At 37.1% G+C, this 15,739-nt stretch overlaps 1 protein-coding gene across 1 annotated transcript; it reads left to right on the top strand.

The window, feature by feature from the left end:
* Positions 1 to 2,611: 2,611 nt before the first annotated feature.
* Positions 2,612 to 12,501, top strand: LOC121428665. Its single transcript, XM_041625453.1, has 4 exons — positions 2,612 to 2,741; positions 7,469 to 7,574; positions 9,597 to 9,784; positions 11,081 to 12,501. Exons 2-4 carry the CDS (start codon positions 7,476 to 7,478, stop codon positions 11,760 to 11,762), a joined length of 969 nt encoding a protein of 322 aa, XP_041481387.1. The 5' UTR covers positions 2,612 to 2,741; positions 7,469 to 7,475; the 3' UTR covers positions 11,763 to 12,501.
* Positions 12,502 to 15,739: the final 3,238 nt, after the last annotated feature.

Here is a 15,739-nt window from a genome sequence, read left to right as displayed (position 1 = left end):
ATGTGGATAGTCTTGCTTCTTTATTGTTTGTACATTTACTTCTAATGCTATGTTACATGGATAAATTTTGAAACACATGTTTGGTCTATCAAGTCAATTTCTTAGATATTGTAAAACAAAGGTTGTACATTTGTGAAACTTTAAATGGAATCCCTCAACTTCTTTTGTTTTCATTTTCAGCTCTGTTAGTGACATTTGATTTAATAATAATGATAATAATAACAATGGTACAGTTATTAATAGATGCATAACATCTACAGGTCTCTATGCATGAATTGAAGAGAAATGCCAGTAGTTGCAGTAAACACTGATTTCATGAGAAAGTCTGTAAAACCAGGCTTAATTGCCAGTATATCATCGAGGATCTAGTACAGTTTTAAACTGAACTTTGTGAAATCTTGAAATCTACGCTTAAAAATGTTCACACTGAAGATCACCAACACAGATAAGTGCACATGGAACAGTGTATTATTATTGCTTTGAATGTCGTGCCCGATGCTTACCTGAATCCTGTGCTTATTTGCTAATTTCTCCAGAATTTCTTCCAGAATCCTTTGGCACATGTTTTTTATTCATACAAACAGACACTTTGGTGGTCATTTCATTAGATTCAGTACGAACTCATTTTTATATCGTTACCAAAACTGGCATTTACCTTTAACTCATTTGGCTGTCTTTAATAATATTAATAAAAGTTACATTAATATAGCGCTTCATACGTTGGTTTCTAAGCGATTTACATTGTAATAATTATTACCCTGGTCATAGGATCCATCACTTTTTCATGCAGAAAGTGCACCATCTCCACTCCCTGGGGAGTATCCTGGCCATGCAACCGTTCATCGGTGTACACGTGCGAATCTAATCACATTGACATTCACATCCCACTGGATACCCATTGAACACCTGGGTCAAGAATGGCAAAGTGTGGCAAAGTCTTTATGGGATTTGTTTACATGTAAAAAAAAAAAAAGGATGTCTCTCCCTGCACTTTGCTTACTTTGTAAAGCTACTCCATATATGGGATTCCAGATAAAGAGAATGATTATGAGAATCTGTTAATACTAAGGTAACACCAATGATGCCGACCTGAAATCGACCAGTGATACGCCATTTTTAATAATTTTATAAACTTGGTCGGTCTTGAGTCTGTTCCATTTGTGTTACTATTCTATTACCCACAGATCATATGTTATTTCTGAATTACCAGTAGATAGTTCATTAATTGATAGAAACTAATTCTAACCAAGCATGAAGAAACAGACAATTATTTTCCTGATCGGATTTTCAGGAAAAGTAAAGCCTCATATTTACAATCATATTATAATTTGTTGTATCATCCATATGTTTTCTCTTATGCCTTCGAAATTGCAGTAATCTTAACTTGAGAAATAAAAATGTGACAAATGTGTGTCACAAATATCTCACAGTTATACATGTATTCCTGGAAATGTAATGAATAAAATTCATGTCAGAAGTGAGATTTTCTTTTACATCTTCATTTGTGCTTTTTTGCCCTTTTTAAGTGCATGTATAAATTCAGTTTTATTTGCGTGATTAGAAAGGACAAGTCCAGCCCCCCAAAAAACTTTATTTGAATTAAAAGAGAAAAATCCAACAAGCATAGCACTGAAAATTTAATCAGAATCGATTGTGAAATAATAAAGTTATGACCTTTTTCAAGTTTCGCTTAATTTCACAAAATAGTTGTATGCACATTCCAGTTGGTTTGCAAATGAGGGAACTGATGACATCACTCATTCACTATTTCTTATGTATTTTATGATATGAAATATTCCTTTTTTCTCCTTATTCTGTGAAACAAAGTTTTATTTTCCTTGAACAAGTGAAATTACCATGGTTTAACATTTTATGGTTCAGTTAAGTTGGTCCTTATACTGTCAAATATGTAAAAATTGAAACATTGTATCATTAAAAAAAAAATAGTGAGGGAGATTCTCGCATTTGCATGTGACTAAAATGGGCTATAACTATTTTGTGAAAAATAAGCAAAACTTAAAAATGTCATAACTTTCTTATTTTTCCGATTTTGACGAAATTTTCGGTGTTTATGCTTGATGGGTTTTCTCGTTCAATAGGATGACCCTTAAAATGTCCTATTTGAAGAGGGGGGGGGTAAGAAAAAGAGATGAGAAGAAATCAGGTCTGCTATGAAAGAAAGAGAGGAGTAGAGAGGGGATGAGAGGGGGCGGGGGTGAGAGAGGGAGAGAGGGGTGGGGTGAAGGATCATTATTGCACGCACGCATGTACAGTGTATTGTGCAAGGGAAAATCTGTTCACAATACCCACTGGGCCAAACGGATCTCTATTGACCCCTGTATTGACCCCTACCATGAAGAAGCCAGAACCAGGAGTTCAAAGAAAATAAGAGAACAGAGAAAGTAGTCTGCTGTGCAAACCCTTCACTCGAGGTGTCCGAATTTGCAGCCTACTCATGCCTTGTGTACTAAAAGGCCCTCTTGCTCCTTCTGGAAACGTTTTGTACGTGCTAGTCTTTGCCTGGAGACACACTTGTTTCAATCAGGGTCTGCGTTTGCAGACTATATAGAGAAAGGACAATCGGAGCTCTATGAAAGGGAACAATAAACCAGGACAATACAACTCAAAACTCAACTATGCGAGACCTTATAACATGGGAGAGAGCTTCCTCTTGGCAGTCCGCAGACGTGAAAACCAAATAGGGAGGGCCTGAGTTCAACGAAACGGATTAATAAAAAGAAGTAAGTGCATGCCTACAATATACTCTTCTGTATAATGTTTCGATGTGTGAGATATATACCATATCAGCATGAAGCTATATAGATTGGGACTTGCAATAATGTACAATTATAAGTTACTTTTTCTAGAACTACAGTCATGACTTGGCCACAGAGTTCCTAATTCTCACGACCAGCAATGCATGACCAGTGATTGTACTAGTAGTTTTGTACGATATTATTATACGCACGCTCCATGCATATCACTACATCTCAAGGGCGTAGGCTGGGGGGTGTACTGCCCAGAAGGAAAATAAATATATAAATAAAACCTTATGGTTTTATTTATATATTTTTTACTGTAATCCAGTATATTTTTACTGGGCCAGTAGATTTTTAACTGGACCAGTAAAAATCATTAGGAAACCTTTTCAAATTACCAGTTCAAGCAAAGTAGTAATGCATCCCGGGGGGGCCACTTCCATTCACGAGTGGATACCATGCGCGACCATGGGGTCTCGAAAAGCACCCTAAATACGTAATTTCCATTTCTGAAAATGCACCCCTTAACAAGTATTGGCGTTTGAAACCCTACCCTTTACAAGTATTGGAAACAAAACGATACTCTTGGCAAATGTTCCCTGAAATGAACCCCTAAACAAGTAAAGGAATGTTTTATTGTTACGGGTCCTTCGGTTATTCGGTTTAGAACGACCCCACCTTCGATCTACACCTCGCGCAGATCGGACCCTAAACACGAAGTGTTGGGGCAAAAAAGACATCCTTTATAAAACATTCTATCTTTGTTTTATCATCCCCGCAAATTCGACCCTAAACACGTAATTTTCCTTGCGAAATAGATACCCTTTTTTCATTATTTTTGTGTCTTTGACACCCTTATCACGTTACGTACGTAACGTGCCCTATCGTGAAAAAGACATCCTTTTTACGTGTTTTTTTGGTCGCGCATGGTATCCACTCGTCAATGTAAGTGGCCCCCCCCCCCCGGGTAATGCATGTACAAGAGGAAGTTCAGACTGAATAAAACTTTTTATTAAAAGTTTGTTGTAGAAATATAAGCAGAAAAATTAAAAAAAATATATTGGTGAAGGTTTGAGGAAATTTAAGATTAAGAAAGTTATTAGAATTAAAAGTTCTGGATTTGTGACTTCATAACAGTTGCCCCATGTTAATTACATATTAATATAAATGGATAAATTTAATTTTTTAATGGTTCATGATGACTTATTTTTGTTTTCGTTTTAGAAACCGGGTGTGAAATGATTTGCCTATTGATAAAATTAAGGTAGAATGTACATTACATTGTAAAAAAACATTTTCGATTTTCTGAGAAAATGACATTTCATTGATTTTCTTTTGCCATGATGTAGCAAAGCTGGTCGCATAATTATGACGTCACAAATTAAATAATTAGAATTCTAATAATTTTTTATTCTTTGATGAATTTCATCTTCGACAATATTTTTTTTTATATCTTACGAAATATTATTAAAATAAAGTTTTTATTATAGGGTGATCCCATTTAATATGTATTTCATTACGTGATCCAGTATACATGTATGACTATCGTTTAAGAGTTTTCAGTATATTTTTGCTAAGAACTATAGACCTATATCTCTTTTGCTAAAGTCCTTTCAACACGAATAAAGGATATTCTGGATGGAATACTTTCACCAGATCAAGTGGGTTGTATGGAAACAGGTGATGATAATATATACCATAGCTCAATATGCCTGTTTTTTCTGGGTTTTTTTTTTTTACTTTCCAATTATTTTGAAAAAGTTTTAGATTCATTTTCGCATGTATATTTTTATTTCCAAAATGAGTTATATTCATTCGGGTTTGGTCCATTCTTTCGTAACGGATTGATAGTATGTATACTTGGCTCACACCCATAAACATTGTGTTATGAATTGAGGATATACTCAACTGGTTACTTCAACGTCAATAGGGGAGTGAGACTATGAAATTCATTATCTCCCTATTTGTTTATTCTTTGTATTGAAACACTCTCCCACGTGATTCGAAATGATAGTTTGCTTTTGTTTTCCAATTTGGAGACACAGAAGAGAAACAAGTTCTTTATGCCGAGTATATTCTTTTTTGTTAAAGATCTTAGTTAAATGAACCGTTTAGAAATACTTTTTTAATGAAGTTTTGCAAGTTTATCTAGATTGAAATTGAATAAAAGTCCTATAAAAAAAATACATTACATGTATGTAATGTTGTTAGGCAATGTTAACCAAGAACAAACCGGGACACCCCTTTCGGAAAGTACACCATTAATAAATACAGTATATTGGGGGCATATTTTAGCATAGACATTCAAGTAAAAGAGAGTAGGCCTATAAACTATAAAGAAATTTTGAGCAAAATGAAAAACTCCCTCTCGTGGTGGAAACAAAGAGACCCTTAATGGGTAAAATACAATCGGTAAAAACTTTCATATACCAAAAGTTGATATTTATAACGTCACTCAATCCAATTTCGCATTCGATATTTCAGGAACTTAAAATATTGATGTATGACTTTTTCATGGAGAGGAAAAGACGGTTAAGTGAACTGCGATGGTGGCTTGATTAGAAATATTGGGGACTTGAAATTATGAATTTTGAATTATTTATCAAATTTCAGAGAATTAATCGGGAATCAACGAATGAAATGGGAATTGTATTTTGATTATTGTACTCCATATATTGGATGAAAAATGGTTTTTCTATGTAAATATGATATTCGACAGTATCGCCATTTTATTCAGAGCTATTGAAAACATGATTGAGATCAGTACAGACTTGACACAAATCTGTAACAATAGTTCCAGATTTGTGTCAAGTCTTTCAAAAGTAAAGGTCTCATGCACTTCATGGAATATATTACAGATAAAACATATATGAGAAAATTCGGCCAAGTTGGAAAAAGCAAGTGGATTTTACAGAAGAATAGAAAATGGAAACACGTGTACATGTAGATCTGGAAAGAATCTAATTCATTATTTCGGGCCAAATCATCCATGTAACCGCCCATTCACACGGTAAAAAAAGTCGTAGTTTGAATGATGATTCAAGTGAAAAATTAGGCTAATGACGAATATTTGTGGAAGCGCCGTTGTGTAGCGGTTCTGACTCTCGCCTGTCCTTTGGCAAGGCGTCAATTCCACAATTTGCCACTCTCCACCCAGGTGTTAAATTGGTACCCAGTAGGATGCGAAAGCCTATGTAGTATGCTTAGTAATTAAGTCTTGGAACTCTTGTTAGAATGCTCCCCAGAGAGTGGAGAAGGTGCATATATTGTATGCGGGCATGCAAGGATCCGATGACCGGGGTAATAATATATCTGTAAAGCGCTTAGAGACGTCGTTCCAATGTGTTAAGCGCTATATTATATTATTATATTTAGCACGGGTGAAGCCAAATTAGAACAAGAGAATCACGAACGCTAATCACAGTCACGATTACAGTAGCAATCATCATTTCAATGATGATTCAATATTCACGAACGTGTGAAAGGCCCTAAGTGAACCCGTCTCAAAAAGATTATACAGAATTATTCTCATATCCAAATTGTAAGTCATTCCTGCAGTCATTAATCGGTTAAAAGAATCATTTACTTTCCGCCCTTTCACACGGTGAAATAAACCCGTAATTTGAATGACGATTCTATAGTGAAAAATGAGGCTAATGACTACTTTTTAGCACGTGTGAAAGCAAACTAGAATCACGAATGCTAATCACAATCACGAATTCGAAATCTTCTCTGGAGGTGAATTCCAGTTTCACTCAAATTACAGTACGATTTTACGTGTGAAATGCTTGTGACCTCCAAAACGTCTTTTTGGGGCGGAGCTTTCATGTCCTTTCAAGCACTTCCGTATTATTAATACAATATTGTCATATACTCATCTTATTGATGCAGTGGTGTGATTGCCAAGTCACCAAGGACACATACCGCTTTCGCTCGGGAATTCGAGAGGAAAACGATGCAATAGCCCCATAACATGGGCTGTATAATGTTATTTTTTTTAGAAAAGATTGCAAGACATGAATAAGATTTTCGTTAATTTACTTTTAAATGTGTTTAGAGATCTATGGGGATATTTTCAGGACACTTATCAAGATAATTCCAGATATTGGGGACTTCATAAATTAATGTATTTTTGGCTGTGAATGTCCTCAAGAGAGGTAAATGGAATTCATCTGACTGCCGGCCTTGTTGATTATTGTGAATACAGTAAACTCCTGGAGTAAGCTATCATTGTTATAAAAACATATTGGCCTAACTGGAATGAATACGAATCCTTCGTATTTTCAAATAATTACCAGTATATGGTAAAATATATATTTGGTATGTTTTAGTAGTCCATGGGTTCTGTGACAGGATCGGTGACTCAACAAATGACGAATCTAGACGTAATTAGTAGTTGATGCGGGCCAGATACAAAGATTAAATTATTCTTATACATGTATATATAAGTGGCAACCGTTCAAATTCGAAGAATATATTTTTGCAGTGTACGATAAAATACAATTAAAACAGCGTTTATGATGTCATTGGTCGTTCGTTTGCATATGACTATTTCGTGCAAGTAATGCGAAAATGTGCCTTCTTTAACTTTCCGTCTGTTTTTTAAAGGAATTTTTAGGAAAGGGATGGACACGACCTTATGTAGCGTGTGACACAAACAGATAGGTCTGATAATGATTAGTGCATGGTGTAATATTGTTTTGTTATAGTTCCGCGATGGCCGATGAAAAGACATTTCGTGTGATCATCTGGGGTGTTCCTCGGTCAATCTCAACATGTCTTTTGAAGTGCCTTAGTTTCCTGCCAAATACACAGGTAGGTCGAGAAGTTAATTACTTTTAATTTTGATAACCCTTAAACTCTGCTCTGTGTCATTCATAACTAGCATCTTCGTCATCGTCATCATTGCTATCTTCATCTTCATCCCCGACATGCCATCATCAACACTATCACGATTTTCATGATTTTACCCTCATTAAAGGACAAGTCCACCCCAACAAAAAGGTGATTTGAATAAAGAGAGAAAAATCTAACAAGGATAACAATAAAAATTTCATCAAAATCGGATGTAAAATAAGAAAGTTATGATATTTTAAAGTTTCACTTAATTTCACAAAACAGTTATATTCACATCCTGGTCGGTATGCAAATGAGAAGACTGATGACGTCATCCACTCACTATTTCTTTTGTATTTTATTGTATGAATAACAAAAGATTCTAATTTGCTCCTCGCTCATTGTCATGTGAAACAACGGGTATTTCCTCCATGAACATGTGGAATAAGCATTGTTTAATACTATATGTTCAGTCAAGTTGGTCCTTCGACTATCTCATTTGCATGTCTCCGAGTTGTGCATATCACTGTTATGTGAAAATAAGTGAATCTTTGAAACGTCATAACTTTCTTATTTTTCATCCGATTTTGATAAAAAAAATTAAGCGTTATGCTAGTTTGATTTTTCTCTATTCATTCAAATCATCATTTTTGGTGGACTTGACCTTTAAGATATAGAGGTAACATTCAAACTCCTTAATTGAAATTCTTTATTAAACCTAACCAGGCCGAGCTTAATTTACACTCTTGAAAATGTTGGGCAACATACTGTCCCCACAACAATTGGTTGAAACTTTATCAAATTCTGGGTAGTTTTAAACCAATAATGTGTGCTTTTATTGGGTAAAAACTACACAGAATTGGTTGAAAACTACCCAGTAACCCAGAGTTGGATAATTTGTTTAACCAATTGTTGTGTTGGCAGTATATGTTGCTCAAATGTTTTAAAGTGTTAGAGGTTATGCGTCGGGGGGGGGGGGGTCAGGTGGAATCACCTTCCCCCTCACTAGTTCCCGGCCGTGGACCGAGTGATCATCATGCATATCACCGGCGATGTTATCTACTAAAAAACATTATTAATTTTTAAAAAATATAAAATATTTCAGGTATTAAATTATGCTAATTTATGGATATTAATTGTATTATATAATTAAATAGAGCTCCAAATATGCTTATTTTTCTAATGAAGCTCCGTTTGTGCTTAATATAAACAATTCAATTGTCGAATTAGGATGATGGGATCCATTCCATCCCCCTTGTGATATCACAATATCACAATATGTCAAGAGGCCTTTATTATACCATGTACATGCAATGACAAGCTTTTGTCACGATATTCCACTATCTACACATTAGATAATATTCTCTCTCATCACGCCTGTTACGGAGCATTAAAGGTGGCGAGATATTCAATCTTGCCATGTTGCCTTAATATCGCAATGAAGCTTGACTTATGGAAAGTTGTATATCGTCATTGCGATATCATCTCATAAAGTAGAATATTTAAAAACTTCCACCGACAGGCATATTAAAGCCTTACACCAAAACAGAGGTAAACTGCCAATTCGTCTATTGCCAACTCGTCCACTCATCGCATGGTCTACCTTCATTTAGTCTACTGCCATTCCGTCCATCTATATTTCGTCTAACAACCATTTGGTCCAATAATCACTTCGTCTATTCACCAGTTCGTCTAATAAACAGTTGGTCTAATGCCCATATTCGTTTCATTCATTTCGCACAATAATTATGGACTAAATGGCTATTGGACCAACTGGTTATTAGACGAAATCGTGAGTGGACGAAATGGCAAATTGACCATGTGGATAGTGGACGAATTGATGATAGACCGAATGATAGACGAGTCGGTATAATTAGACGAATTGGCATATTAGACCAATAAATTGGAAATAAACAACAGCCCATCGAAACCACTTACTATGGCATCATCATCCTCTGTTTCTCTCCATCCTTTTATTTCTCTCTCCTCTCGCTATTACAGGCCTGGTTCGAACCGTACTGCCTCGCCTTCTTTACCGACCTCTCATGCAAGAAGATGGGCTTCCCCTTGCCTCGATATGCCAAAGATTTCAACGCAGAGGCATTCTCTAAGGGTATGGCATCTGCACTTAAAGGATCTAAAATGGAAAAAGAGTTCGCCCCAGGGGAAACTGATACATCTCTCATCATGTGAGTTCGACCCCCTCAAAGAAAAAAAATCTTCTTCTATACTACGACTACTAATACTACTACTACTACTACTACTACTACTACTACTACTACTACTACTACTACTACTACTACTACTACTACTACTACTACTGTAATACTACTACTACCACTTCTACTACTACTACTACAACAACTACTACTACCGTACTACTACTACTACTACGCTACTACTATACTACTAGTACTACTACTACTTCTACTACTACTACTACTACTTCCGAACTACTACTACTACTATTACTACTTCTACTGTTACTACTACTACTATTACTTCTACTACTACTTCTATTACTTCTACTTCTACTACTACTACTACTACTACTACTACTACTACTACTACTACTACTACTACTACTACTACCACTACTGATATTACTACTACTACTACTACTACTACTACTACTACTACTACTACTACTACTACTATTGCTATTGCTACTAGTACTGCTATTGCTAATAATATCAATGATAATAATAAGATGGAATCCCGGTGATGGAATAAGGCCTCGGACTATATATGACCTGACAAGAATATACCGCTGTTGCCGTTTTAGTGGAGCATAATTGACCTGATCGAAGTGGGTTCCGTTTTTAATGGTAATTCTTAACAAGGGGCTGCATGTAGGACCTTTGCTCAAGAAAATATAATTTATGCACTGGCATAGCAACGACGTCTGCATAACTGAACTGTATTTTATCGCTAGCTGACATCCCTCGTCACCATCGCTCCCTTGTCTAAAATTTGGCATCAAAAGAGACAGGAGACTTGATATACATGCATGTACATACTCGTCTAGAGATGCACCGCGACGTTTTGCAGTTTAGCGACAAATAATGTCAATAGTAGAAAAGAGGTGGGCAGTGGGGTGGTGGGGCAATGGAACCTAGTTTGGGGTAGTTTCGCTTGAATTTTGATTTGGGAACACATTGTGAATCTACTATTGTTATGAAAAGCGGACAATTAATGTGAATCGGCGTGATATGTGGTGCAGTTTGGGTTCTGCAAAATTATTCAGATCACTGGAGGGTATTGGGTTTGGTGGCGAGCCGTGCCTATTTCCTTGTTAACACTTATTAAATACATAAGCCTATAGGCAAATTGAATATGAATTGTTTCAAGAAGTGATTATTTTTTTCTATATTGAATGAAGATGGGACATGATTAGAATTAAATTGATTTAGAGTCCAACGTTTATGACTAAACAACAACCATCATATTATAACGCAATGGCAATATTTTTCTTTAACTTTCAGACGAGACAGTGTTCGGAACCAGCTAGACTCATTACCACCGGGTAAATCGCAAGTTATCAAGGACATGGCATACGCCGTCACAGGCTTCTACGACACGCTACCTTGCAAGGAGTCTAACTTCAAGCATGTCTTCCTCATCCGCAGACCAGATTGCATGTTTCCGTCGTGGCGCCGATTGCTCATGGTACAACTCAAAAACATGACGATGATGCAGGGAGAGGATCCGGGCGATTCTTTCGAGGACGAGAACTTCGACATGACGACTGACGTCCCGTTCATGCTGCCTGGTTATATGTACAAGTGCCAGTTCGACCTGTGGAAACACGTCCGCGAGAACATCGATCCCAACCCAGTGATCATCGATTCGGATGAGTTAGCAAACCACCCGGCCGAGCTGTTACCTAAGCTGTGTGAGGCGACGGGCATGCCCTATGATCCGAGTCTCCTTGAATGGGATAGTTCTCCTGACTGCTCCTTAGATTGGCGAAGTCTCTACCCGCTCAAGAAGGAAGACGGTACACTGAGGGGCCCTTATCATATGGCTCTAAACAGCACGTGTTTTAATGCCCCAAGACCTCCGGTACCACGTGATGATATGACCCCTGACATGATAAAATGCGTTGATGCAACCCAGGATTATTACAATGAAATGGCTGCCCATAGGATTAAACTAAACCCATAGACGTAATTAACTATTTTAAGAGACCACACATTTAATTTTATTTCATACTCTTAGATGTTCATTTTTATATGTGGCCTACGGAAGCTGTCGAGGTGTCGAGACAAGTTACCTCGTCAAGTCGACATACAAAATGTTGTATGTCAGCATAGCGAGATACGATATCTCGTCATGTTGACACATTTTCATAAAAAGTAAATGGAGAGAATGATATAACTTTATATCCACATTATCCAGCCTTTCCATAAGTTAAATTGGCGAGATAACGTATCGCATCATGTTGACATGATAACGTTGTTTTGTCGACTTTCGTTGTCGATGGACGATGTACGTGTATAGCTATAGTCTCTGTGTGACTAATTCTAGCATGGACTCTATCTATAATTAGTGAGTTTTCGCTCAGCAACGCGTTCAGCGACGCCCACGTATGACAAGCCCAACTTTACATTAATTCCGTGTTTCTTGATATCAGCAATAATGAATAAATGTTTGGCCAGTCATACGTCTGCGTCGCTGCAAGCACCGTAGGTCGATGAACGGCCACGTCGTGTTTGAACGGCAACGTCGTAGGAGCAAAGCTGGTGATAATCATACCAATGATTACACAACGACAAAAACGTGTTGATGATGATGACTGATGATGGTGATGATTGGCGGCGGAAGCCAAAGATTTTAGGGGGACCACCACACAATTTTTTGACAAGCAATAAAAAAGGGTTATCAACCACAAATTATAGGGGGACGCAGGGAAAAAAAATGACAAGCAAAAAAAAAAACACATATTAGAGGGGGATCGTCCCCCACCTAAAATTTAGGGGAACACGCCCCCCCCCCGCTTCCGCCGCCCATGATCGATGGTGATGATGGTAATGATGATGATGGTGATGATGGTGATGATGATGATGATGGGCCCAATAATGTGACAAACGGGATTATCTAGCCTCGGTTGCTTAGTATACTGGTTACTGCCATTGTGACAATGCTTCTATCAGAAATCAGGATTCCGAGAATTATTATTGATCAAACGAATGTAGACCTGTCATTTTAAAAATGAATATAAAAATGTTACCTATTAGTTTCAGGAAATGAGAGTTAAGTAACAATATTTGGCATGACATTTATCGGCGCCTTTGAATGTTCCGGCGCATTTGATTTTTTTTTATTATTTTTTTTAAAAGATAAATGGCGCTATATAAATTCTACCTGCCAATGTTCATGAAAATTAAGAATTATGATAATAATAGAAAACATAATTATGCCGTCTGCTTATATGGTGTACCATACCGAAATTTCTAGCAAATCAGCTAGGATCTAGACCCAAAACACGTCAGTTAAGGAGGCTTCCAGATAGTTACCTTTTGTTTGTTTTTTGGAGGGGCTAACTTCCGGTGATTTTCACTCATGTGAAAGAGTCTATATCCGGACCAGTCACACCAACGGAACATACTCCAATGACCGACTGTGTGCCATTGGCAATGACGTCATTCTGGGGTCGATTTTATGACGATATGACTGTAGCCATCAGGTTATTATAGTCTGCAGGCATAGACCCTAATAATTCAGAGTCTAAAGGAGCGAGATTAGATTCACTATGTAATGTGGCTGGACACAGACAGAGGAATTTGGCGTCTAGTCTTAAAGACTTGACATGGTATAATTGGTTGAAGTGTCAAATGTGAGTCTGTGCTTCTAGACTACCCATCAGGCCTACATGTCAAAATGACGGTTACGCTTCGTAACTGCGAAGGTTCGTTATTCCGAAACACGTAAATTGCCTATACCTCGATGTTCGTTAATCCGAAAACGTAAAAGGGTTCGCTAATCCGGACATTTGTGGCGTTATTCCGAAGGTTCGTTATTCCGAAGATTCGATAAACCGAAAACGAAATGAGGTTCGATGTTCAGGAAATTCGTTAGTCCGAAAACGAAATAAGGTTCGTTAATCATTACGTTTTCGGACTAACGAACCTTCGGAATTACGAACCTCAGTTCGTTTTTGGATTAACGAAACTTCAAAATTACGACCTCACTTTGTTTTCGGACTAACGAACCTTCGAAATTACGAACCTCATTTCGTTTTCGGACTTACGAACCTTCGGAAATACGAACCTTCGGAATAACGAACCTTCGGAATATCCGAACCTTCGGTATAACGAAGCTTTGGAATTACGAATGTATGCGAAAATGACGATATGGATAATTGAAACACAAATCCTAACTTCAGAGGGTATACGCCTTCTTTACATGATATGTAAATACCGTATAGTCTTTATTTTTGCACTACAATAATTAATTCATAAGACTTTGTATGAAAAGGTATCAATAAAGTGGGAAGACAAATAAATGAAAACTTGAAAAAGTTTACGTCATGTGTAACTTTGTAACTTCTTTGTTATCAGGAGCCGCGCAACGATTTTTGTGGCTGATTTATTACTAAATCATTCATGAAAATGCTTTTTTTTTCTATCGGATGAATCGCAATGGTGGCATATTATGTTGATTGCCCATAATTATTGGTAATCACTATTCGGTGATATAGCCCCGTTAAAAGAGCAATTAATATTGAAGGCAGTTCTCGCCGCGGCTTCCCCGGCTAGCAACGGAGGAATTCCTTTATATGGCGCTATCCAAGATGCAATTTCTTACTTAAATGTGCTTTGAGTATAACTAATTGAGCAAGTGTTTGATGTTTATAGGCAATGTAACTAATTAACGAGGCATCGGTCAGGAATTGGTCTCGCCCATTCCGATGAAGGCATGATTATTCCGGCAGTCGAATTCAATCTATTTTGGCTTAATTTGCCCTCATTCGTTTCATTGAAAAATCTTAGGGCTTCTGTAGAAATATTCTCTCCATCTCTCTTTCCGTCTCTCCCTCTCTACATCGGTAACACTAACTATTAATGGTAGAAAGCCCTTAAAAGTAAAACCATAGTTCCCAAAAGGGCAAAGTCACATTCTTCGTCAGTGCACATTGCGTACACAAAAAAAAATCAAAATACGTTTTTGTAATGAAAAACACTCTGTTCATGGACAATGATGAATGCAGGATGATTCCCGATTACTGCACTTGTTGCTTCCCCCCTCTCCCTCTTCAAAAAGTTTCTTTCTATTTGAATCCTCGAGCCAGAGGTGATATTCTAATAATTAAACCTTAATTGGCTGAACCATAATCTAAACTAGAATTGTAAATCCCACTTCTATGGAGATCTGGGTTTCATGATATTTCTTCCATCTCCGTGACAATTATAACGCATAATTCATACAAATTCACGATATTCGTGTATTTCCTTTTGTATGCCCATTCACATCTCAATTAAATCTTTGATGATTAGTGTTTGCAGCATGATAAGAATAATTTTAAATTGGTGCATGAGTTGAATTATTTTCAATTTGTGCATGAGTTGAATCATTTTCATTTGATGCACGAGTTGAATCATTTTCAATTGGTGAATGAGTTGACAGTTGTGGCACTCCCTAAAAGTGTGGATTAAGTTAACCCAGGATTAACTAATTATGGCTATCAGAATACAGCCTCATGTGTTTAAATGCAGAATTGTTGTATAAACCGGCGATATTCATTTTGTCGTCGGTGAATTCGTTGAACATATCAACCAGACGAGGAAGCAAGCCGGGTGCATTTTGCTTCAAAATTTTGACAAGCAAGAGAAAAGGTAATTTCACTCCCAAAATGAAGTCATTTTGGGTTATTCCCCTTTCTCCCTTTCTATTTAGTTTTGTTGCAATTTTACGGGGTGCGCTTGGCTAGAACGGACTACCCCCCCCACAGCTGGTTTCGCGCCTGCCATGCAGCCCTTCGTGATTTAAGTACACTTTGACAATTTAGCTATATTTCCCCTCGACTTTCCTCTCTAAATACAAAAAGGAATACATTTTTGGGGAAATAACTCAAGAAGGGCAGTAGTAACTCAATGTAAGCGCCCCCGCCCCCGGGATTCAGATAAAGAAAATGAAAGGGG

The sequence above is a fragment of the Lytechinus variegatus genome, chromosome 15, assembly GCF_018143015.1.
Source record: "Lytechinus variegatus isolate NC3 chromosome 15, Lvar_3.0, whole genome shotgun sequence".
NCBI classification, from domain to species: Eukaryota; Metazoa; Echinodermata; class Echinoidea; order Temnopleuroida; family Toxopneustidae; genus Lytechinus; species Lytechinus variegatus.
This window is presented reverse-complemented; position numbering and strand designations above follow the sequence as displayed.

Bases quoted from the DNA above. Each gene is read 5' to 3' on its own strand.
- LOC121428665 (XM_041625453.1), top strand. From the start codon at position 7,476: ATGGCCGATGAAAAGACATTTCGTGTGATCATCTGGGGTGTTCCTCGG. The intron at 7,575-9,596 runs GTAGGTCGAGAA...TCGCTATTACAG, and splicing joins GTTTCCTGCCAAATACACAG to GCCTGGTTCGAACCGTACTG. The intron at 9,785-11,080 runs GTGAGTTCGACC...TTTAACTTTCAG, and splicing joins ACTGATACATCTCTCATCAT to ACGAGACAGTGTTCGGAACC.